Raw genomic sequence first — 22,492 nt, 5'->3', positions numbered from 1 at the left:
CATTCCGTCAGCTTCCTGACTGCTCCTATGGCTCCAGTTGATTTGGTCATACAGAACATAAATATGCATTGACCATCCATTTGTGTGATACAGGGCTGGTTTCATGTGCTCAGAAAAGTGATGACCATTATCTTCCCCAGTGCTTTCTTCCTGCAGTGCTAACATGATGGCTTCAAAAATTCATCAATTTTAAGACCAGAAAGGACTCGTTATACTCTTTTAGGCTGACTTGCATAACAGGCCAAAAACCCTTGACCAGTAATTTCTGCATAAAGCTGATGATTGGTCTGTCTGTTCCTGCTGTTTCTGCCCTTTTCCATGTGTAGCTTGATCTGTTTTGGCGTATTGGCCAAGAGGCTTCTCGTTTGTACCGAAATGTCTGATATGTTATATTCTACCCATAATGTTCTTAAATGTTTTTTCTTTTCACAGTTAAGCCTTTTCGCGTGAGGAGACTGGTAGATCTACAGGCAAAGATGGTGAGTCACTAGAAATCCTGAAACAAGTAAGCAAGGTAACTGGAATTAGGCTTACAACTCTTATGGTTAATGTTTTCACAGGAATGGCAGATATCATTGCAAAGGATGAGGTGGCTAGACTTCAAAACAGTAGCTTCCAGCCTTTGGATTGCCACGGTTTGCGCACACAGCTTGCCATTTAGCACAAGGGCTGTTCCAAACCTGCACACATCCCTAATTTGGACTTTGTGTCCCTTCCAAGCACCCACACAATGATACTTACAAAAAAGTTACAAAAATTACACATTTTACAGCTAGAGAAGATAAAATTAAACAAATTTGAAAGCCATCTCTTAGCTTCCCTTTTCCTTTCCTGCACTCTCTCTTTTATCTTCCACTCTCCTGTTCACTTCATATTTCTTATACTTCTGTAGCACTGTTATCCAAGAATATCAAAACAGTGGGCAGATATCTCCATTATATGAAAGGGAAACTGAGGCACAAATGCTGTGACCTGCTCATGGTACCCATGTCAGTATCAGAGCCAGGAATAAAGCCTGGGATGTTGATGCCAGGTCACTTCTTCTAACCACCAAACTGCTTCTTCCAACCCATACTTTTATTCTCTATACCTTTTTTCTTTCTGTTTGATCGGTTCTTTTTGTGTTCTCTCTTTCCCTTTGCTGCCAATCCCCTGTCTGCCCTTCTCTAGGTGTCCTCCATTTCCTTGTCTTCTCTTGCATGTATAATCAATCTTGGACAGCATTTATTTTCCTTTGTTACATACTCTTGCGTTAGACTCCCAACTGCAGCAACTTTTTGGTTATCCCAACATCTCTTTTCCCCATACTAGAAAGGTAGTGGGAACCTGAACCCAGAGGGAGGAGCAGCTACTGCTCTTTCCCTACCTCCTACAGGCAAACTGAGATTTTTAAAAGATCTACCAAGTGAGATCATGGACCGTAAAACACACTGATGGCGAACAAGCTGTCCAACATAGTATTAGAATGCAGACACAGAATATAAATGCAGACACAGAATGTAAATGATTTGGGAGAGAGCTTTAGTCTCTCCAACTATAACACTTCTGGGTTTTATTGACTCTGAAATGTTTCACACAGTGCAGGACATAAGGGGTGGAAAACTGAAAAATGTGAAAGATACTCAACACTTGGATGTTGAGGACTCTCTCTCCCTCCCTTCTTCCACCCACCAAAGCTATTGCCATTAAAATAGCTGTCTTCATCTTTATGTTGGATTCTCAGAATACAAAAATGCCAAGAAAATAATTTAACTTTTTAAAACCATCAAACTGTCCACTTTCAGCTATGCTGTTTTTTTATTAGGATCTGGCAATGGCAGGAAGCAAATAACTTGGGGCTCTGCTGCTGAAGTTTTTGCAGAGGTTAATTAGGGCGGATGGCTTTCTGTTCGAAACTGCTCAAGGCCACTGAAGCATTAAAGACCAAGTCTCACTCTTGCTGTTTCTTATGGTGCACATTTTAACTCTCTTCTTTTTCTTCCAGGGAATGCAGCCTCACCTCCAGGCTCTGCTATCCCTGTACAAACTTTTCTGCCCTGAGCTGGTGTCTATAACTCTGCCTGCAAAGATGAAGGTGAGGAATGGAGTGACTCTCATGTGTCCGTGTTGGGATTAAAGTGTGTACTGTCCTTCCTACATAAGCAGCTTTGCTTCATAATTCAGTGGTGAAAGAATAATTCTGTACCCTCTCTCCACTCAGTAAAATGAAACCATTAGTTTTCAATGGAATTTCTACCATTTATTTATACTGAAATGAGAAGACCTATAAAACAATTCAGCAGAGAAGGGCACACAGCAAGCAGGTGTAACCGTGTCCTTACTCTCATCTTCCCTTGCCTGTTTCCCTCCTATTGTTGTACTCTTTTTATGTCTTGTAAATATGATCATAAGCGCTGTGGGGGAAGGTAATATCTTCCTATGAGTTTGCTGGGCATTGTCCAAACACCTTTGGGTGCTGCTGCAGCACAATAATAATAATGGAAGACACCAGTCAGAGTAAACATTAGATCAGGGGTTCTCAAACTTCATTGCACCGTGACCCCCTTCTGACAACAAAAATTACTACATGACCCCAAGATGGGGGACCAAAACCCGAGCCCCCCTGAGTCCCACTACCCCACGTGGGGGGGCCAAAGCCTGAGCCCCACCACCCCAGGGAGAGGAAAAGCCAAAGCCCAGGGGCTTCAGCCCCAGACCGGGGGGGGGCTTGTAACCTGAGCCCCGCCCCCCAGGGCTGAAGCCCTCGGGTTTCAGCTTTGGCTACTCGCGGTGGGGCTCGGGCTTTGGCCCTGGGCCCCAGGAAGTCTAAGCAAACCCTGGAGACACCATTAAAATGGTGTTGCAACCCACTTTGGGGCCCTGACCCACAGTGAAAGTTTTAGCTATATGAAAAGTAATGGTGGGGAAGATGACAATGTGTTCTGAGGTGGATTTGGGGGAGTTTCAAGGTAGGAACAGACTGGATGGCTTTATTTTCATAAATGTTTGTGTGCTGTGTACGCAGCAAGGTATTTGAAGTTAAGATATGTACATTGACTCTTATTTATATGCTTAATACTATACAAAGACCCCCAAGAACTCTGCAGCAAACAAAACCTACATTTTGCAGCAAGGCTGCATGGTTTTTCTGGCACTCCAGTGAGGCAGATTTGTCCAGGTCTAAAAATTGAGGCTTTTACTGACTACAGTATGAAAGCAAGTTACACAATCAGTCAAGTTTTCTTTGTGGCATTTGTTTTAATGTTCATTTCAGATTATTTTACGTTGCCCCAAATTTGCAGTTTTCATTGTGCTGCAGATTTATCGGTGGGAGTAGATGGAACTTTTGGTACCCACGCATGCATTGGAGATAGATATTTCCAGGCTTAGGCCAGTTCACCTCATAAATTTTTTTAAAATCTATTTTAGTTAAATTGGTTCATAAGGCAACTTTAGAGTTGCCACATTAGGGTTGGGGGCTTGCATTAATTAAGGGTTATGATTTAAAAACTGATTGTAACTTCAGTGGTGCAGACTTTGTTCAGATAAAGACTTATGCTGGCAATTTTGCATTTGGTTTGTATTTCAAAAGCTTTCTTCACATCCATGATATTTAGAAACTTAATCCAATGTTCAATGAAAGCTGTGATTACCCAGTTCTCTTCTATGGTAGATCTCACTGCTGTTTGAATGCATGGGATCTTCACTATAAACACACACACATACCTGGGCGGGTTTTATTTAATACATGAAATACTTTAGATCCAGTCTTTATGAATGGACAGCATATCGGCATCAAGATCCTAAAATAGATGCAAATTCCTATGCTTTTGAGATCCCGGGGACTTTTTTTCTTACCTTTTAGAGAAAGGTCATATGCCTTGAAAATTACTTACACATCTTTCAGATTGTAGTTAAAGGATAATGAGTCCAGAGAAATAAAAGCTGTACTGTACTGTGACAGAGAAACATAGCACCTTTAGGACTGTCAAGCGCAGTCCTTACAATAGAGCACATAAATGTCACTGTAGTGACATGTATCAAATTGGCAATTGATTTTTCTGTCACTCTGCCTTAGAGTTTGGCCTCACACATAGGTGCCTGGATTGTGTTTTCAGACCTACTTCAAGAACTCAGAAAGCCTGTGGAAGGCAGCAATCAACACCATAAGGCGAAGAAATCAGGGAACGTCTCCAACATCCCAGCAACTGATTCTAGGCACATGTCACCCTCAGTCCCGGAAAAGAGTAAGTTATGAGAACTTATGTGAATCCTAGACAATGCTAAGCATGCTGAATTGTGGAAAGGAGTTGGGGTCTGGATAGACATTGGGGAAGGTAGTGTAACTTAATGGGAAACTCTGCCTTTATATTGCAAGTCTGGGATATGATTCACAGGATAGCACTTTGCAGGATAGCGAGTGAGTGATTCCCAGTTTGGGCTAAAATTGGTTGTCTTGTTTATAGTGTATTTATCTGACTGCACTGAAATCCTGTTTGCTACTATTAATTTTGGTTTCCTGTTTCTCTCTCCAGAAATGGAATACCCAGTTGATTTTGCCTGCATGCAGCACCAACACGAACAATCCAACTAGGAGCAAGGAGATCAACCATGCTGACATCCTCAGTCACAGTGAATCTTTCCCAGTGGAGCAGCTACACACCTTCTCCCAGCTCTTACAGAACCTCCACCGCCTAGAGGTGAGTGTCATGAAGGCCTCAGCATGAGCATGTGTAATCTTAAAGGTGACCCAGGGATATATATATATCAATAACCTATTTATTGGGGAATAGGTGCACATGTTCTCCATCTCCAAAGGGATATACTGTATTGGGGAGTGATATGAAAACCTGGGACCTGTGTGTATTCCCTGGTGGAAAGGGTTTGGACTACTCTGATAGTGTCAGCTTTGTTCTGGCACCTTTCAGAAGCAGACATTCAATAGCTGGTTGTCCTGGTTTCTCTTGCAGTTTCCTTCCCAGATGGGCTCAGTGCTGAGGAACTCCTTGCTGCTTCACTACATTAATTGTGTCAAAGATGAATCTATCTACTTGAGGCTCTACTATTGGATGGGCCAGACTCTTCAAGAAGGTAAGAACTTAACATTACGAGGTATGGTGAGGAGGAAAAAGGATATCTTTGAGGCTGTAATGGTACTTAGCTGTACAGGCATATGTGATTGTTGTTTTACTGGTACATAAAAATATCTGAGATGACAGCATTGACTTTAACAGTACCCGTCCAGGGAAGGGGGGTTTCTATTCATAGAATATCAGGGTTGGAAGGGACCTTAGGAGGTCATCTACTCCAACCCCCTGCTCAAAGCAGGACCGATCCCCGACTAAATCATCCCAGCCAGGGCTTTGTCAAGCCTGACCTTAAAAACTTCTAGGGAAAGAGATTCCACCACCTCCCTAGGTAACGCATTCCAGTGTTTCACCACCCTCATAGTGAAAATTTTTTTCCTAATACCCAACCTAAATCTCCCCCACTGCAACTTGAGACCATTACTCCTTGTCCTGTCATCTGCTACCACTGAGAACAGTCTAGATCCATCCTCTTTGGAACCCCCTTTCAGGTAGTTGACAGCAGCTATCAAATCCCCCCTCATTCTTCTCTTCTGAAGACTAAACATCCCCAGTTCCCTCAGCCCCTCCTCATAAGTCATGTGTTCTAGTCCCCTAATCATTTTTGTTGCCCTCCGCTGGACTCTTTCCAATTTTTCCACATCCTTCTTGTAGTGTGGGGCCCAAAACTGGACACAGTACTCCAGATGAGGCCTCCTCAATGTCGAATAGAGGGGAACGATCAAGTCCCTCAATCTGCTGGCAATGCCCCTACTTATACATCCCAAAATGCCATTGGCCTTCTTGGCAACAAGGGCACGCTGTTGACTCATATCCAACTTCTCGTCCACTGTAACCCCTAGGTCCTTTTCTGCAGAACTGCTGCCGAGCCATTCGGTCCCTAGTCTGTAGCAGTGCATTGGATTCTTCCGTCCTAAGTGCAGGACTCTGCACTTGTCCTTGTTGAACCTCATCAGATTTCTTTTGGCCCAATCCTCTAATTTGTCTAGGTTCCTCTGTATCCTATCCCTACCCTCCAGCATATCTACCTCTCCTCCCAGTTTAGTGTCATCTGCAAACTTGTTGAGGGTGCAATCCACACCATCCTCCAGATCATTTATGAAGATATTGAACAAAACCGGCCCCAGGACCGACCCCTGAGGCACTCCATTTGATAGCAGCTGCCAACTAGACATGGAGCCATTGATCACTACCCGTTGAGCCCAACAATCTAGCCAGCTTTCTATCCACATTATAGTCCATTAATCCAGCCCATACTACTTTAACTTGCTGACAAGAATACTGTGGGAGACCGTGTCAAAAGTTTTGCTAAAGTCAAGGAACAACACGTCCACTGCTTTCCCTTCATCCAAAGAGCCAGTTATCTCGTCATAGAAGGCAATTAGATTAGTCAGGCATGACCTGCCCTCGGTGAATCCAATCACTTTCCTCTAAGTGCTTCAGAATTGATTCCTTGAGGACCTACTCCATGATTTTTCCAGGGACTGAGGTGAGACTGACTGGTCTGTAGTTCCCAGGATCCTCCTCCTTCCCTTTTTTAATGATGGGCACTACATTAGCCTTTTTCCAGTCATCTGGGACCTCCCCCGATCGGCATGAGTTTTCAAAGATAATGGCCACTGGCTCTGCAATCACATCCGCCAACTCCTTTAGAACTTTCAGATGCAAAGCATCCGGCCCCAGGGACTTTGTGCTCTTCCAGCCTTTCTAAATAGTCCCGAACCACTTCTTTCTCCACAGAGGGCTGGTCACCTTCTCCCCATGCTGTGCTGCCCAGTGCAGCAGTCTGGGAGCTGACCTTGTTCGTGAAGACGGAGGCAAAAAAAGCATTGAGTACATTAGCTTTTTCCACATCCTCTGTCACTAGGTTGCCTCCCTCATTCAGTAAGGGGCCCACACTTTCCTTGACTTTCTTCTTGTTGCTAACATACCTGAAGAAACCCTTCTTGTTACCCTTAACATCTCTTGCTAGCTGCAACTCCAGATTTGATTTGGCCTTCCTCATTTCACTCCTGCAAGCCCGAGCAATATTTTTATACTCATCCCTGGTCATTTGTCCAATCTTCCACTTCTTGTAAGCTTCTTTTTTTGTATTTAAGAGCAGCAAGGATTTCACTGTTAAGCCAAGCTGGTCACCTGCCATATTTACTATTCTTTCTACACATTGGGATGGTTTGTCTCTGTAACCTTAATAAGGATTCTTTAGAATACAGCCAGCTCTCCTGGACTCCTTTCCCCCTCATGTTATTCTCCCAGGGGATCTTGCCCATCAGTTCCCTGAGGGAGTCAAAGTCTGCTTTTCTGAAGTCCAGGGTCTGTATTCTGCTGCTCTCCTTTCTTCCTTGTGTTAGGATCCTGAACTCGACCATTTCATCACTGCCTCCCAGGTTCCCATCCACTTTTCCTTCCCCTACTAATTCTTCCCAGTTTGTGAGCAGCAGGTCAAGAAGAGCTCTGCCCCTAATTGGTTCCTCCAGCACTTGCACCAGGAAATTGTCCCCTACATTTTCCAAAAACTTCCTGGATTGCCTGTGCACCGCTGTATTGCTCTCCCAGCAGATGTCAGGGTGATTGAAGTCTCCCATGAAAACCAGGGCCTGCAATCTAGTAACTTCTGCGAGTTGCTGGAAGAAAGCCTCGTCCACCTCATCCCCCTGGTCTGGTGGTCTATAATAGACTTCCACCATGACATCACCCTTGTTGCTCACTCTTCTAAACTTAATCCAGAGACTCTCAGGTTTTTCTGCAGTTTCATACCGGAGCTCTGAGCAGTCATACTGCTCTCTTACACACAGTGCAACTTCCCCACCTTTTCTGTCCTTCCTGAACAGCTTATATCCATCCATGACAGTACTCCAGTCATGTGAGTTATCCCACCAAGTCTCTGTTATTCCAATCACATCATAATTCCTTGACTGTGCCAGGACTTCCAGTTCTCCCTGCTTGTTTCCCAGGCTTCATGCATTTGTATATAGGCACTTGAGGTAACCTGCTGATCACCCCTCTTTCTCAGTATGAGGCAGGAGCCCTCCCCTCTCACGCGCTTCTGCTCCTGCCTCCTCCCGGTATCCCACTTCCCCACTTACCTCAGGGCTTTGGTCTCCTTCCCCCGGTGAACCTAGTTTAAAGCCCTCCTCACTAGGTTAGCCAGCCTGCTTGCGAAGATGCTCTTCCCTCTCTTCGTTAGGTGGAGCCCGTCTCTGCCTAGCACTCCTTCTTGGAACACCATCCCATGGTCAAAGAATCCAAAGCCTTCTCTCCGACACCACCTGCATAGCCATTCGTTGACTTCCACGATTCGACGGTCTCTACCCAGGCCTTTTCCTTCCACGGGGAGGATGGATGAGAACACCACTTGCACCTCAAACTCCTTTATCCTTCTTCCCAGAGCCACGTAGTCTGCAGTGATTCTGCTTCTGGTTGTTCCATCCTTGTCTGTACTCCTTGTACTCTGTTTCTTTATTCCCTCTGGTTTAGAATGCACTTGGTATAAGCTTGATAATCAGCAGTATGAAGAAGAGTTCAAGGACTTCCTGGATATCGTCTACAAGACGGAGTGTTTCTTGCAGGTAAGCACCTACTTAATGAAGCCCTGTACTCAATTAAGCCTTTTGCTTAGGATGTATTTGTGGCTCATCCATTTCCTGTGGGATGCCTTAAAGATTACAATCTTAGAAACAGCAATAAGAGATTAGCAAAAATGCATTCGAAGGGCAAGTCCAGGTTGCTGAACTGTCTCCTCTTTCTGGAAGAATGATAATTTGGGAAGCTGCAGTCATTAGCTGATGGATTGCATGAGGGAGGGGAAGAAGGAGGGTCTCTGCCCTTCTCTAGTGAATTGTGGCGGGGAATTGGAAAAGGGAAGGGATTGTGATGAATTTTTTTTTTTGAAGGTTTTAATCTTGTACCCTTCAGGAGGGGTTCTCTTCCTGTGAAGAATTCTTGTATAAGAGCCTTCCCCTCTGGGATGGTTTCTGCTGTCGATCGCAAATCCTCAGGCTGGTGAGCTGGATCCCCCTCAGCAGCTTCTCGGGTATGTAGTCTAGACTATGATCTTGAACTATATCTGGTCTGGCTGGATTGGATTCTTCCACAGATATTTGACTTCTCTCCTCTGTTTTCAGAAATGAAACCACATCTTTGTGAACCTCTGGCACAGCTTTTTTTCACATCATCCCTTTATTTTAAGGTAATTCAAGGACATTATATTGGTCACATGCAGATTTACTTGGTATTGCTGTTCCCACTAGGGGAAGTAGGTGAAGCAATCTACAGACAGTAAAATGGGCTTCCCAGTTTGGTGCTGGATCTGGGCCTGTCCAGCATGGGTCCTCTCCAGTTTACAGAGAGGGTTAAAATGTATAGTGGGGAGGTAACTATTTTAGGAAGCCCCTGGCCCTTTTCTTATTTTTAATTAAGCAATTTCAACTGGAAATAAGGCACGGTGTTTGAATTGGAAATACAAATATATTTTGCACCCACCATGATGCTGATTTAGGTTGGTATAATCCAGCAAGACAGCTTTTCTTTTGTTTCATCGTTTCAGCCTGAGTTCTGTGTCCCTGCACTTGTTACACCCTTTGTTAATCTCCCTGCCTTGAGTGCAGGTGTCCTACATGGAGGTTTCAGCTAGCTCTCTGTCTTTCTCATAGTCCTGATGATAAACTATCTGAAACCTTCACAGTATACTTTGAAAATGATGGCCTATTTTTATTTAGCATTCAGACATTCCTCTACAATGTACATAATCCACTGCTTTTTCCCTCTTGCAGTGTAGTGTTCTTGAGAGTCTGAAGGAGCTGTTGCAGAACTGGCTGAATTGGCATGTAATGCAGTTGGATATGGAGTCTGATCCTAAAATCAGTCCTTTGTAAGTTCATCTGAATTGCACACAATGCAGTATTTGTGTGTGATGTTCATGAAAATATCCTGTTTTTATTCCCCACCACAAATGCTGACTAGAGAGTCAGAAAATGCTTTACTGCTTCTGTGAAAATTTAGCTTAGTTGTGAATCCTGTTCTTTATTTTATTTTTAATTTATTGCAATCACGTCTATTAAGGTTGCTATGAAACAGTTTATTCATATCTTGTATCTTGCAGTAATGTCATTAAAAGTACATATCTTAATGTTTTGCATGTCTTTTCAGCAATGTAGTACTCAAAGTAGAATGAATGTACCAATAGCATGAACCACACTTACAGCATTTTTTTAAGGGAGTTCCGGAGTATGGCTGGATAGCCTCCTCATAATCTTTGTGTTCCCCAAGTCAAAATTCCTTTTTCACTCATTTCTACTTGACACAAACAAAAAGAAAAGGAGTACTTGTGGCACCTTAGAGACTGCCACAAGTACTCCTTTTCTTTTTGCGAATACAGACTAACACGGCTGTTGCTCTGAAACTTGACACACAGTATTTTCTAGGCTTAGAAAAGAACAATCATCTGCCTCGGTTCTCATACCCAACTCTTCATCATAGTATCTGAACATTTAATTCATATCCCTTCCTTTCTGACTTATGAGCGCTTTTTAAATTGTCAAAATGTAAATATCCCAACTTATCTTAGACCACAAAGCAGGCAGGTTGGGGTTAGTTTTTGTCAGTCCAGGCTTGAGGCTGTAATACTGAAGCAGTGATGCAAAAAGCTATGTTAGTAAAAATACTAACATTGAGAACATACAGGCCCAAAAGTCAGCAAATTGAAGTCAAGAGCCCTCCAGCAATGAAGACGTGGCCATATTTTGTGTAGTATTTTGGATAACTCTGTTCTGTTTAATTTGTGAATGTATCCAAGTTAATGTTGCTGACTTCAACACTGAGGGTGGGGAAACCTAGAGTTCTCTTGTCATTCTGCTTAACTCTGTTCTGTATTTTAAAGCTGACGAGTTGTGTTAACATTGTCTGTCTGTTTCTCCGACTGCTGTTGTAGGAACACCACTCTTTCTGGACTGGTGAACTCTGTGGCTGAGCTGATCCACTTTGTAGGGTGGATCTCCACTGTAGCACTGCGTTTGGAGAACAATGCTACTTTCTTGCTGTACTTTATTCTGGATTTCTATGAGACAGTATGTATATCCCATTACTCTTAGCATTTTAAGATGTCCCACTTGTCTAAGAGCAGTTTCCACTCATTGTGCAAGAGCATAATGTATCCTTCCTTCTAATAATTTTTAGATGTTATGCTTGATTAAGTGCTAGAGCCTTCTAATTGCTGGACAGGTCCACTAGTCATAGATGATAGCTTCTGCATCCAAGTTTAAGGCCAGAAGGGACTACCAGATCGTCTAGTCTGACCTGCACATTTCAGACCACTAAACTCCACCCAGTTTACCCCAAATTTAATCTAATCTAGATTTTTTTTTTTTTTTTTTTTTTTTTGACTCCAGTACTTCAGTCCTCTGGAGACGAAATTGTGTGCCACAGACAGAGAATAGGGGGGACCAAGACGTATTAATGCCCAGGGTCTCTGTATTTGCACGGAATTGAGTAGGTGGGAGATGACCAGATGATCCTAGCAAGCCCCATGTTCCCAACCCAAGCACCATGTTCCAGTGGAAGGCAAAAAAATCAGAGGGTCCCTGCCAATCTGACCTGGGGGACAATTCCTTCCTGGACCCAAAAAGGGCAGTCTGATCCTGAGCATGTGAGCAAAAGCCAAGCATCTGAGAGAATTCTCTATACAGCCTGACCCTTCTAGGAGACCAGCTGAAGCCCTGAAGCATGGATCCAAGTAGCTATCCTAGAGAATTTTTGTATTGTTTTTTTAGGGGGGGTTGGGTGCTATTGATATTCTCTCACACACAATAGCAAGATATTAAAGGGATACTACCAACCTGAATCTTTTTAAACTAACTAGAAAAAACTCAAATTTCAATCCTTTTTAAAATATTTTTCTGAAAAAAGTAAGACCTTTTCTTTACTATTTGTTTCAGAGAGTTTAAAATGATTTCAAAATAAAGGGATTTTATTTAAATTACTTTTTCGTTTTAAAAATAAACCTATCTGAAACTGACGACAATGTTAGGGTCTAAACTTACTATAATCTATTAAAATCTTTTTAAAATTTAAAACCAACGCTCAAGTCCGTGTTTGTGGCCAAAGTTTTTTAAATAAAGTCAAACTACTGAACCTAGAGGAAGTCTCTGGCTAAACATCTGGAACCAGAGTTTATTGAAGTGCTAATCCAGCTTTTGACAGAACTGGTTGAATCAACTAGTTCATTCAAAGTTGAGAAATTGATGAGGAGCTGAAAAAGCAAAAAAACTTGTCTTCGTCTTTCAATCAATGAATAAAAACAATGTGTGATATGATGAGGCATCCTAGTTCTAAAATCTTAAAGGATATTGTGACCAGGAGTAATTAGTTCAATTTACTAATACTTCCTTTATTTAACAGATCAGTTAGTTATTTAAACGTAAAACATATTTTGATTTTTTTTTTTCTTGTGTCCAGCACATTTAAGGTAGTTTTATTTAACTGTTTGTGTCCTTTGAATTGAATTTGTTTCTATCCATATACAATGTGATACAAATCACGAGTGTAAAATATTAATCTACTAAATCCAAAATGCATCCATCACCCTCTTCTAATGTAATGCATTAATTCAGATTCTTAATTTTTACTTTATTAATCTATATAATTTAAATAAATGCATATATAGTGTAATCTCGCAGTTGGCAAAAAGTACCAATTTTAGCATACATTTATTTAATTGCAAATCCTGTGTTTTAATGGTTACCCACCAATGAGAATCAACCTTCCTTTAGAAGAATAACCTGAAAAGTACAAATGCAAAATAAGATTAAAACTGATTTTAAATCAAGGTTTACTGCCTGCTGATTTTAAATCATGACTAAATCACATCTTTTCTGTATCAAGCTATATGTAGAGGGAAACAAATTCAATTCAAAGTGCACAAAAACAGCATTTTAATTTAAAATCTCTTGAGGGCAAAGCTTTCTGCTGTGGCCAATTATTACTACTTGAATTGTCTAACTGATAAAATTTATTTGATCTCAATTATGTGATTCATTGGTAATACCTAACCCAGACTTGCTGTTAGCTTGGACTGGACCAGACCTGAGCTACAGATACAGAAGTATCAGAGAGAAAGTGGCTGCTGTATGGTCTCTAAAGGCAAAAATTAGATTTCCACTACCCAGTGCATGAGTGTAGGCCAATTTTCAGGGTTTAGACTGACATTTACACAAGCTCCTGCTCAAGGGTCATGGTGGATTCTACATCAGTGGCAATTTTTGAAATCAAGATTGGATGTTTTTCCAATAGATCTGCTCTAGGAATTATATTGGGGAAGTTCTATGGCCTGTCTTATGCAGGAGGTCAGACTAGATGGTCATAGTGGTGCCTTCTGGCTTTGGAATCTGTGAAAGACTTGATGATGTGGTTGGGGAGGGAACAAATGGAATTGCTTCTCTCCCACCTTCCCTTCCAAGGTGTCAGTTAATAGGAGCGCAGACAAGTGATGTAATGCTCGTTTTTCTCTGTAGGTGTTGTAGGAATTGATAACGGTGGTTGTAACAAGCTGTATGGATTTGTTTCCTTCCTGCAGGTGTGCGATGTCTATCTTAAGTATAACCTACCCTTGTTGTTGATGCCTCCTCCTGGAGTTTTCTACCCAGCACTGCTCAGCATGGATTCTGTCAGTCTGAACCAGCTCTGCTACATTATGTACAGGTACCAAAGATGGGGAGGTCTTTTGACTTTATCACATCTTCTATTCTGATCATCCGTTGGGGAGATGCCTCTCTCTGTTGTCAAACAAGAGCATGGGAATTCCATGAAGTCTTCTGTGTTCTCTCCCACTCTCTGTGTGAAAGGGGCAGGAGTGGGAGTTCTTGGGCTATTCTGAGTGCTGGCCATATACTTTACAGCAGTGATTTTCAACCTTTTCTATATTGTTATCCCAAATAACAACAGAAACAAGTTTCAGGTCACTGATGCCATTTCTGAGGGAGGGAGGGAGGTAGGTAGGTATTCTCTTAATACTTTGAGACCTTAAGTAACTCACCTAACAGGTTCAATTCCTGACTGATGCCTAGAGCATCAAACTCCCAGGCTTGTGCTCTAACCCCGTAGTTCTCAACCAGGGGTCCGAGGTCCTCAAGCAGGTTTCGGGGGGCCTCCAAGCACGGCCAGCATTAGACTTGCTGGGGCCCAGGGCAGAAAGCTGAAGCCCCACTGCATGGGGCTGAAGCCCAAGTCCCTGAGCCCTGCCACCTGGGGCTGAAGCCAAAGCCTGAGTAATGTGGCTTTGTGGGGGCCCCTGTGGCATGGGGCCCCAGGCAATTGCCCTGCTTGCTACCCCCTAATGCCAGCCCTGGCTTTTATATACAGAAAATCAGATATTGCAGCACAGATGGGCCCTGGAGTTTTTTAGCATGTTGTGGGGGCCTCAGAAAGAAAAAGGTTAAGAACCTCTGCTCTAACCATTAGACTCACATTTGCAGAAAAAGGAGTACTGTGCTGAGCTGCCCTGTTTAGGGCAGCACTGAGTATGAGGGGTTTTGCTGCCTCTGAGTCTAGAAGGCCTGGAGGCTGCCTGTAGGTCTGGAGAGAGCATTGTTCATTTCTCTGTAGGACCTACTAAACTGCTGCTGTTCTTGGTGGTGTGTGTTCCAGTGGTTGCATCAGATAAGAAAAGTAGCCAATTGCTGACAGCTGGCGTAGGGCTGTCCATGTGGCTTTCTCTCTAAGGAGACTGCAGGGTAATTAAAGTGACCATGCGCTCTCCGAGAGATAAGAGCAGCTAGTGCTTTTTTATACAGAAAAACTGTCAGGTTCTATTACTTGTTGAATGAAAGGCTCCTTTTTAAAAGCACGCTGCATTTTTGTGCTAGATTTCAGGGCTGCACACTGCATATAGCCTGTTGAGTTGTATGAAGGTGATTTTGTTCCTGATTTGATTTGGAACACATTGCTCATGCAACAAGGAGGTCCCTTCCAGTCCTATATTCTCTGTTACTAAGGAACCTCAAAGTTTGTTAGTTGAACGAGAGCTCATCTCTTAGTATCTTCCTTCTCCCTAGTCCCTGGATGGAGGCTGGTCCTGTGCCAAGTGGTGAAGTCCCTTTGAACTCATCCTTCCATCAGTGTTTATAATTTAACGCTCCGTGTCCATCACAGAGGTCACGGATTCCGTGACTTCTGCAGTGGCTGGCTCAGGAGCTGCCCAAGCTGGGCAACCCCTGGGCCAGCAGCAGCAGTTTGGGAGTGGGAGGGGGCTCAGGGCTGGGGTAAGAGGTTGTGGTAAGGGGTGGCACTTACCTCACCGTGGGGGGAAGGAGGGAGTCTCCCCAGAAGCGGCCGGCACGTCCCTGCAGCTCATAGGCAGAGAGGCCAGGGGGCTCTGCATGCTGCCCCTGCCTGTAGGCACCACCCCGCAGCTCCCATTGGTTGCGGTTCCCAGCCAATGGGAGCTGTGGAGCCAGCGCTTGTGGAGGGGGCAGCGCACAGTGCCCCCTTGGCCTTCCCTCCTGCTAGGAGCTGCAGGGACATGCTAGCCGCTTCAGGGGAGCTCTGCGGAGCTGGCCTCCCTCCTCCTCCCCCCCAGCACCAGCAAGGGTCCTGGGCCGCACACCGCTACCTGCCTTCCTTCCCCCTCCCGCCAGTGCCAGCGGGGATCTCGGGCCACCTGCACCCGCAACACTCCTGGACCGCCCCCTCCCCGCAGAGGACCCATGGCCCCCCAGCCCAAGTTTTAGTTAGGGGTATATAGTACAAGTCATGGACAGGCCATGAATTTTTGTTTACTGTCCATGATTTTTACTAAAAATACCTGTGACTAAAAGGTAGCCTTATTTATAATTGGAGGAGGAGGAAAGCTCGGTCTTACTAGTGGAGGATAAAAGCTGCCTTACTTGTTCTGAAGCAGCACACCTGTCTTTCTCTAGTATTTATCTGCATTAGAATTCAGAGGGCACTTAAGTCTCTTCCATTTGTTCATTCCTTTAGGTATCGAACCAACTTGGTAGCTGCGAAAGAAAATGAGCTGATTAAAAAGGTAGTATGAACAAACCTTTGCAGTAAAGTACTGTGGACAGTAATAAAAGGGTTATAAACAAGTTGTTGGGGAGGCAGTGCTTTAATGACACTGTTGCAAGGAATAAGGGTAGTACACCAGTGCAACAGAATTGTTTTCTGATCCCATCAGACAATACTGCAATTCAAGTTCAGTAGCCAGACTTACCAAGAGTACAACCAGTACATAATGGCCATGGTGGGCTGTCTGTGGACATCCAGTGCATTCCAGAAGGATATCCACCCTCAGGGCATTCGCCTAGATCCGGAAGTACTGAAGAAAACCAGAGTGCAGGAGGTCAGGAACAGCTTCAACATTGTCCACCACCCAGCCCTGACAGGCTATGCTATCCTATTCCTGCAGCAGGTAAGGGTGTGAGCAATGTTTGGCAGCACAATAGTGGGGGGCCACTCTGAATCAGTTACTCCACCTTGAGAATTCAGCTAGAGAACTGTCCCCCCTCTTGCACTGCTTGAGTTGACTTGTGTTTTCAAGCATTGGTACTCTGCTAGGTGGGCTGAAACTAGTGCTTTGTGTTCATCTCAGCCAAGCAGCTCAGTCTGAACAGTTTAGTTTTGGTTGTTTGCTTGGTATAAAAGTACATAAGGCAACGGTTTTAAACGTATTTTGCTTTTAAACTCCATGATTATAGTGTGGCCAAATCCTTTTGAGGCATGGGTAGAAGTAACATGGCTAAATATTAAATGTCCAAAAACTTCATCAGTGTGGAATTGAGGTTGCCCAGTGGTGCCTTGTGCCCTTCTAGAATGTGGAGAGTGTCTAAACTTAAACCTCTTGAAAATCAGGGAAATGCAAAACTGGGGTACATGCTCCCCCGCAACACAACCTTAGCTGTCCCCTGGAGCTGGCACTAACTACTGGCAATAGTTCAATAAGCAGGGGGGGAAGCATAATTAATAGAGATGAGGCTGTTCTATGAGAATTTGTGGCAGTCTCCACAGATTTGAATTCCAGCATTTATCTGCATGCATTCCAAATGCCTTCATTGTGTTATTTGTAGCTGTATTGAATGAGGGACAAATAAGTTGGAGGTTGACGGAGCTGCTGTTGTGATATGATGAGATGCATGTGTACTTGGAAGGATGAAGTATGCCCCATTTCAGCACTGAGTTTTGTACAGTGTTGCCACAGAGGTGTGCACAGGTGTCTTCCTTGGTTTGGAGATTGTCCGCATTCTGTGGCATACATAACAGTGGTCTTTAGGGCTTAATGAGGAGGAAATGGAGGCAGTGTCTCAGAAGGAATCCTCAAGACATGGATGAAAGGGCGGTAACGTTTAGCAAATCTGGGGTGGCTTATGTGGAGTAAGCTCAGGTTATGACTACACTGCAGTTAGACACCCGCAGCTGTTCCATGCCAGCTGATTCGGTTTGTGAGGCTCAGGCTAAGGGGCTGTTTAACTGCAGTGTTGATGCTCTGGCTGGAGCCCAGACTCTAGGGCTCTGAGATGGGAGAGTCCCAGAGCTTGGGCTGCAGCTTGAGCTGGAATGTCTACAACGCAATAAAACAGTCCCTTACCCTGAGCCCTGTGAACCCCAGTCAGCTGGCACTGGCCAGCTGTGGGTTTTTAACTGCGGTGTAGACATACCCTCAGTGTTGGAGTGTAGGCCAAGTGTAAGTAGGTTCTGTTTGCTACTCCTGTCTTAAACCTGAGTTTTGCCACAGCAAACAGGTTTTTAGACTTTGGCAAGACAGCACATGAGCACTAAGGGTTTTGCAGCATCTGTAAGGGAAGTGCTGGTATGTGTTTTATTGGCATGTTGGGACCTTACTCTGCCATCTTTGAGTTAAGGTCACATTGTGGGTGTGGCATGTATCTTAACTTTGTATTTCTGGTTTTCAGAGGTCTAACTTCAGTGCTCACCTGGGGGCAGGGAGAGGGGCTTATTCTCAAATAAATGTCTACACTTGGAGCTATTTATTTTGCTCCAAATTCACTCTCGATCTTAATCCAAGTTAACTTTCAAGTGTAGGCAAGCCTTCAATTCCATTGTTTAGGAAACATCATTACATTATCCTAACTGTCTTTCACCTTTCCTCTCTAGTCACTCACCGCTAATTTCCTTGACAATACTTCTAATGTAAAATCAAAGTCTGCATGTGTGTGTTAGAACACTTTAAAATATTGCTTTTAAACCAGAAGTCTTTGGTCTCAGGGCAGAATTTCCAAAAGGAGCCCATGCAGAATGCAAACAAAGCAAGGGACATGCATCATATGCATTTTCTGAAAACTGCCATGCCCTATCCTACCCTTGAATGTTCAGTGCATGGGTGCAGCTTATACTCCCTGAGGGAATTCTATGCCAAAAATATTTCTTTTCCTTCCATCTTTGTCCTGAGGTCCTCTTATACCTCCCCACACCCTGTAGAAGACATTGCTGATGGGCAGTGCTAGCATTCCTCATCCAGAATCACTGACTGTTCTCTACTTGGGAACCACAAACAGGTTTAAAGATTGTTAGCAAAACAAAGGAGAGGAAAAGTTCTTGTCTGCAGTGCCTGCTTCTCCTGAAAACATGCTCCATTGTTGAGTAAATCTTTCCAGAGCACCAGAGGGTGCTGCCCTGCAGCAGATTCAGAGAACAGTCCCTGAAACAGTGAGGCAATAAACTAAGCCTCATAGGATTCTCTATTCTTGCTCCCATTGGTAGTGTTGAGATGGTGGTTCCTTAGCCTTTGAGACACAGGAATTCAATAAGTTTATAAATATTCCTTGTTTCTGTCCAGAAGTATTGACTTCTGGCAGAGTATTTTCCATGGTACCTTGCTATTTATGGATTGGTGTCAGGAGAATGCTACAGCTCCATCCTGGTGCATATTCACAATTGCCATAGCTTCCTTGCACTCACGGAGCTCCTCCCTTAAGGGGACTCAGCAGGGCTGAGGCCCAACAACTCAGGACAGAGGGTTTTATCTGATCTGACTTGTTTACTTTTTTTTTCCCCTCCACAAGGCTTGGCCCGAAGATAAAACCCTGAACTTCAACTTAATTAAGGTAATGTGTTTATTTTTAAATAGTATGTGAAAACTGGCTGTATTGAGCTATAGGTTAGTAATATAAGTACAGGGGTGCTATTCACCATCTTCAAAAATACCATGTCCAACGAGAAGGATACGGAGCCTGAAAGGACGGTTTATGCTCTCATCTGGTCATGACACATGAGAACTCAATCAAAGATGAAGACTCACTTGTGGATCCAGAGAAGCTTGCTTCAGTTGCATTCACTACAGAGTTCCAACTGTTCATAATGAGGACAGGACTGTGTGTTACCTGATGACTAGAGCAGTGTACTCTAGTCTGGGAGCATTTTGGTATAGCAGCCATGTACAGCCAGTGGACTTACACACCTCTGTCCTGAGGCTTCATTTATGGTAGGTCAAGAAGTTTTACTTAACTCTTAACTATTGGAGAATTTGCTCCTGGGGAAATTGTTCTCTCACAAATGGATTAAGCTTGTCAGAATTTCCAATATCAGTCTAAATAGCAAAAAGAAAAGGAGTATTAACAAATTTAGTTAGTCTCTAAGGTGCCACAAGTCCTCCTTTTCTTTTTGCGAATACAGACTAACACGGCTGCTACTCTAAAACCAGTCTAAATAGCGTTCACATTCTGGGGTAGCAGTACATTCTTTTCTTTAATTTTAAAGTGAACGTACTGCTAAAGTGACCGTGAATGCTGCTAGACACAGAAATCCTCCACTGAATAGGATCAGCCTGGGCAGTGACGGTTCAAGCTTCCCCTGTCAGTGTGCCTTAAAACTGAACTAGGGTAACTTCATTGTGGGATGGAGAGTTCTGTTTTATGGCTCATCCAATCCTCAACCACTTTGCTGGACCTGCCAAGGAGACAACCAGTGGGCTTCTGTCTCCCAGAAATGGGATTTATGTAGGTCCTGAGTAGTTACCAAATGATAATGACTTTAGATCACTATCAAGGTAGGCCAGATTTGAAATGGTGACCTATAGGTAAAAGGCTCAGTGTCAGATCCTATGAGGCATCCAGTCACTTGGGAGCCTGGGGTAGGATGTAATCTTTGTGCAGTGCATAATCATGTGGCAGGGCAGGTGTATTCAGGCTTTTTATAGTCTGTATTTGCATATTTCCAGGTTAAGGCAAAAGGAGGCTACAACTGCATCTATGGCCCCAGACACTTAACTGCCATATTTCTTTTTCTATAGGGGAGGAGGTGGAACTGGTATCTGGAATATCTCTACATGCAGGGGTTACAAGGCTTGAAACTCTTCATCGAAAGCAGCATCAATCGTGTTTCCCAGGTCTCCCAAACCAAGTCAGGGAATGTTCAGGTGTAACAAACTGGTTCATAAGGATTCTTCTGATTGTCCAGACCAAGAAAGCAGAGTATAGCAGGCTCTGCCTCTGACACCTCTGTAGTCTAGGGAAGAAGTAGACTGAGCAGCTAGCTGTGTTACATTTTGATACTGACGTCTCCTTAGGAAAACAAGGACAGGGAAAGAATGGTTGAACTGACTTTAATCAACAGTGCACTGAACCTGGATGTCCCTGCCAAACTTCTGTGGTTTGCTGCTGCTGAGTTTATGTCCTGTGCAATGTCACTGTTCACTATCCATTTCCTCATACTGGAATGTCTACTTCAACTAAGCCACAAACACTTCTGCTTTTCTTATTTCATTATAGCACTTAGCAGTGCTCCTTCACATAGAAGTGATTCCTGACTTCCCTCTGTGGTCTGTAATGAGGAACACTGTGTGCGTGTGTGTGTGTGTGTAAACGCATGCATGCACACACACCTTTCTAGGGTATTGTATATATTGACTCGGGGACTTTAAGGAACCTGCTGGGTCCTCTGTGTTGGTGTCTGTTTATACTGGTTTTGAGGGTCTGTAACAGGCTGGCCTAACTGACCCCTTAGATTTTGCTTTCCGTATGAAACCTACTGAGGATGCTTTCCTTTGTACCACTCTGTAGGATATTCTCACACAGTAGCTGGAAGATTTTTGTGCTGAAGTTCATGTTTTATGGATGCTTTGAGCACCCTTGGGGCATTGCTAACAGCTCACTATTTTCTTGTGACAAGTCTAAATGCAGTTTTCTCTTTTGTGCTTGTAGCGATGTACATAACTGTGTATTATATGTTTATATTATGTAAAATACTGCCTTAGTGCCACTGCAGAGGAACTCTCTTGAGATATGTTTCTTCCTTCCCGCCCTTTTTAAAACTCAGATCCAGTTAAAAGAAACTGAACTCCATTTCCTAAGCAGGATATTTTCGGTGAACTTCACACTGATGTTGTAAAGCAGGGTCGGGGCTCTTCAACTTCCATGCTCAGAGGACAAGAGAGAGAACACTGATCATGATTCCAAGTAGTTTGTACTTTCTTTCTGCCTCCGAAAAGGAGACACTTCAGGAAATGTTGATGTGTTTTTCCTTTTTCAGCAATGGTTACCAAGAGATGGTGGTGTCTTGCCTCTGAAAGATCCTGCTTGTTCCTTTGTCTCCAATACCGTATTAACCTTGGGGTCATGTTGTTGGCTAATGACTTTGTTAATAAACACTTATGTTCAAACAATGGATCTGAGAAATGGCTTTTTACTTTCTCATCAGTGGCTATGCCCACAAGTGTGGCTCCTATCTTCTCAGAGAGCAGGAGAACCTTTTGCTGAAAGACTTTCAGAATAACTCTTGACAGAATGAACTTTTATTTGAAGTTAATGTGTGATGTTTTGAGACCTTTCCCACCCCATCTGTGGGGGCATAAAACTAGGTCACCCTCATGGAGTCATAATAGCAAAAAGATATCTCCTCATTCTTCCCCTTTAAAGGGTAGCTCAAGGCCCAGAATGCATCCTACTGACATTCTCACTGTGCTCCAGTCTCTATGATAACGGTTCCTCAGTACTGAAGCTCAGTGCCCACCACATCAGTACGAATGGCCTCTGTCCAGCTCTCCTTGGTATCATCAATCCCAGTACCGAAAGCTTTTATGGTGTCACATGATCTTACAGTGTAAGCTCTACCCAAATCACCTCTTCTCTGTGGTGAAAATACCCTTCATGGTACTGGCCACTAATACCATGCAATAGTAGTACAGAGACTGGTTTTGCCTGAAGTGCCTGTTAACTTAACTCCACTTTTAGAGGTGGAATATTCATTTTCAGCCTCTGAAGATAGCAGGGAGATATCACCTAATTGCTCTTCAAGGTCTCTCTCATTTAATTCCTTTTTCTCCAATAGGGAATTTAGAGCACATTTTAATAGTCCTAGGTGTTCACTATGGCCATTCCCCATAGTGGATCTCAACTAGTTATAGACCCATCCACAAATATCATGAGCTTGTCTCTGACTTCTAGGGCATGTGGCTTCCTGTGCTTATGTAACATCACCTG

General features: G+C 43.6%; 1 protein-coding gene across 3 annotated transcripts in view; it reads left to right on the top strand.

The window, feature by feature from the left end:
* Window positions 1-21,677, top strand: part of CENPI (centromere protein I) — a 28,458-nt gene extending 6,781 nt beyond the window's left edge. For all 3 annotated transcript variants that reach the window (XM_075132410.1, XM_048864796.2, XM_048864795.2), the window contains exons 7-21: window positions 433-479; window positions 1,985-2,074; window positions 4,098-4,226; window positions 4,515-4,679; window positions 4,950-5,070; window positions 8,544-8,635; window positions 8,982-9,099; window positions 9,191-9,255; window positions 9,839-9,936; window positions 10,996-11,131; window positions 13,636-13,760; window positions 16,038-16,086; window positions 16,237-16,470; window positions 19,079-19,120; window positions 20,305-21,677. In XM_075132410.1, the coding sequence (XP_074988511.1) occupies window positions 433-479; window positions 1,985-2,074; window positions 4,098-4,226; window positions 4,515-4,679; window positions 4,950-5,070; window positions 8,544-8,635; window positions 8,982-9,099; window positions 9,191-9,255; window positions 9,839-9,936; window positions 10,996-11,131; window positions 13,636-13,760; window positions 16,038-16,086; window positions 16,237-16,470; window positions 19,079-19,120; window positions 20,305-20,436 (1,643 nt within the window). In that variant the 3' untranslated portion in view covers window positions 20,437-21,677. The remainder of the gene's footprint in view (window positions 1-432; window positions 480-1,984; window positions 2,075-4,097; window positions 4,227-4,514; window positions 4,680-4,949; window positions 5,071-8,543; window positions 8,636-8,981; window positions 9,100-9,190; window positions 9,256-9,838; window positions 9,937-10,995; window positions 11,132-13,635; window positions 13,761-16,037; window positions 16,087-16,236; window positions 16,471-19,078; window positions 19,121-20,304) is intronic.
* Window positions 21,678-22,492: the final 815 nt, after the last annotated feature.

This window comes from Caretta caretta, chromosome 9 (genome assembly GCF_965140235.1).
Source record: "Caretta caretta isolate rCarCar2 chromosome 9, rCarCar1.hap1, whole genome shotgun sequence".
Lineage (NCBI taxonomy): Eukaryota > Metazoa > Chordata > Testudines > Cheloniidae > Caretta > Caretta caretta.
This window is presented reverse-complemented; position numbering and strand designations above follow the sequence as displayed.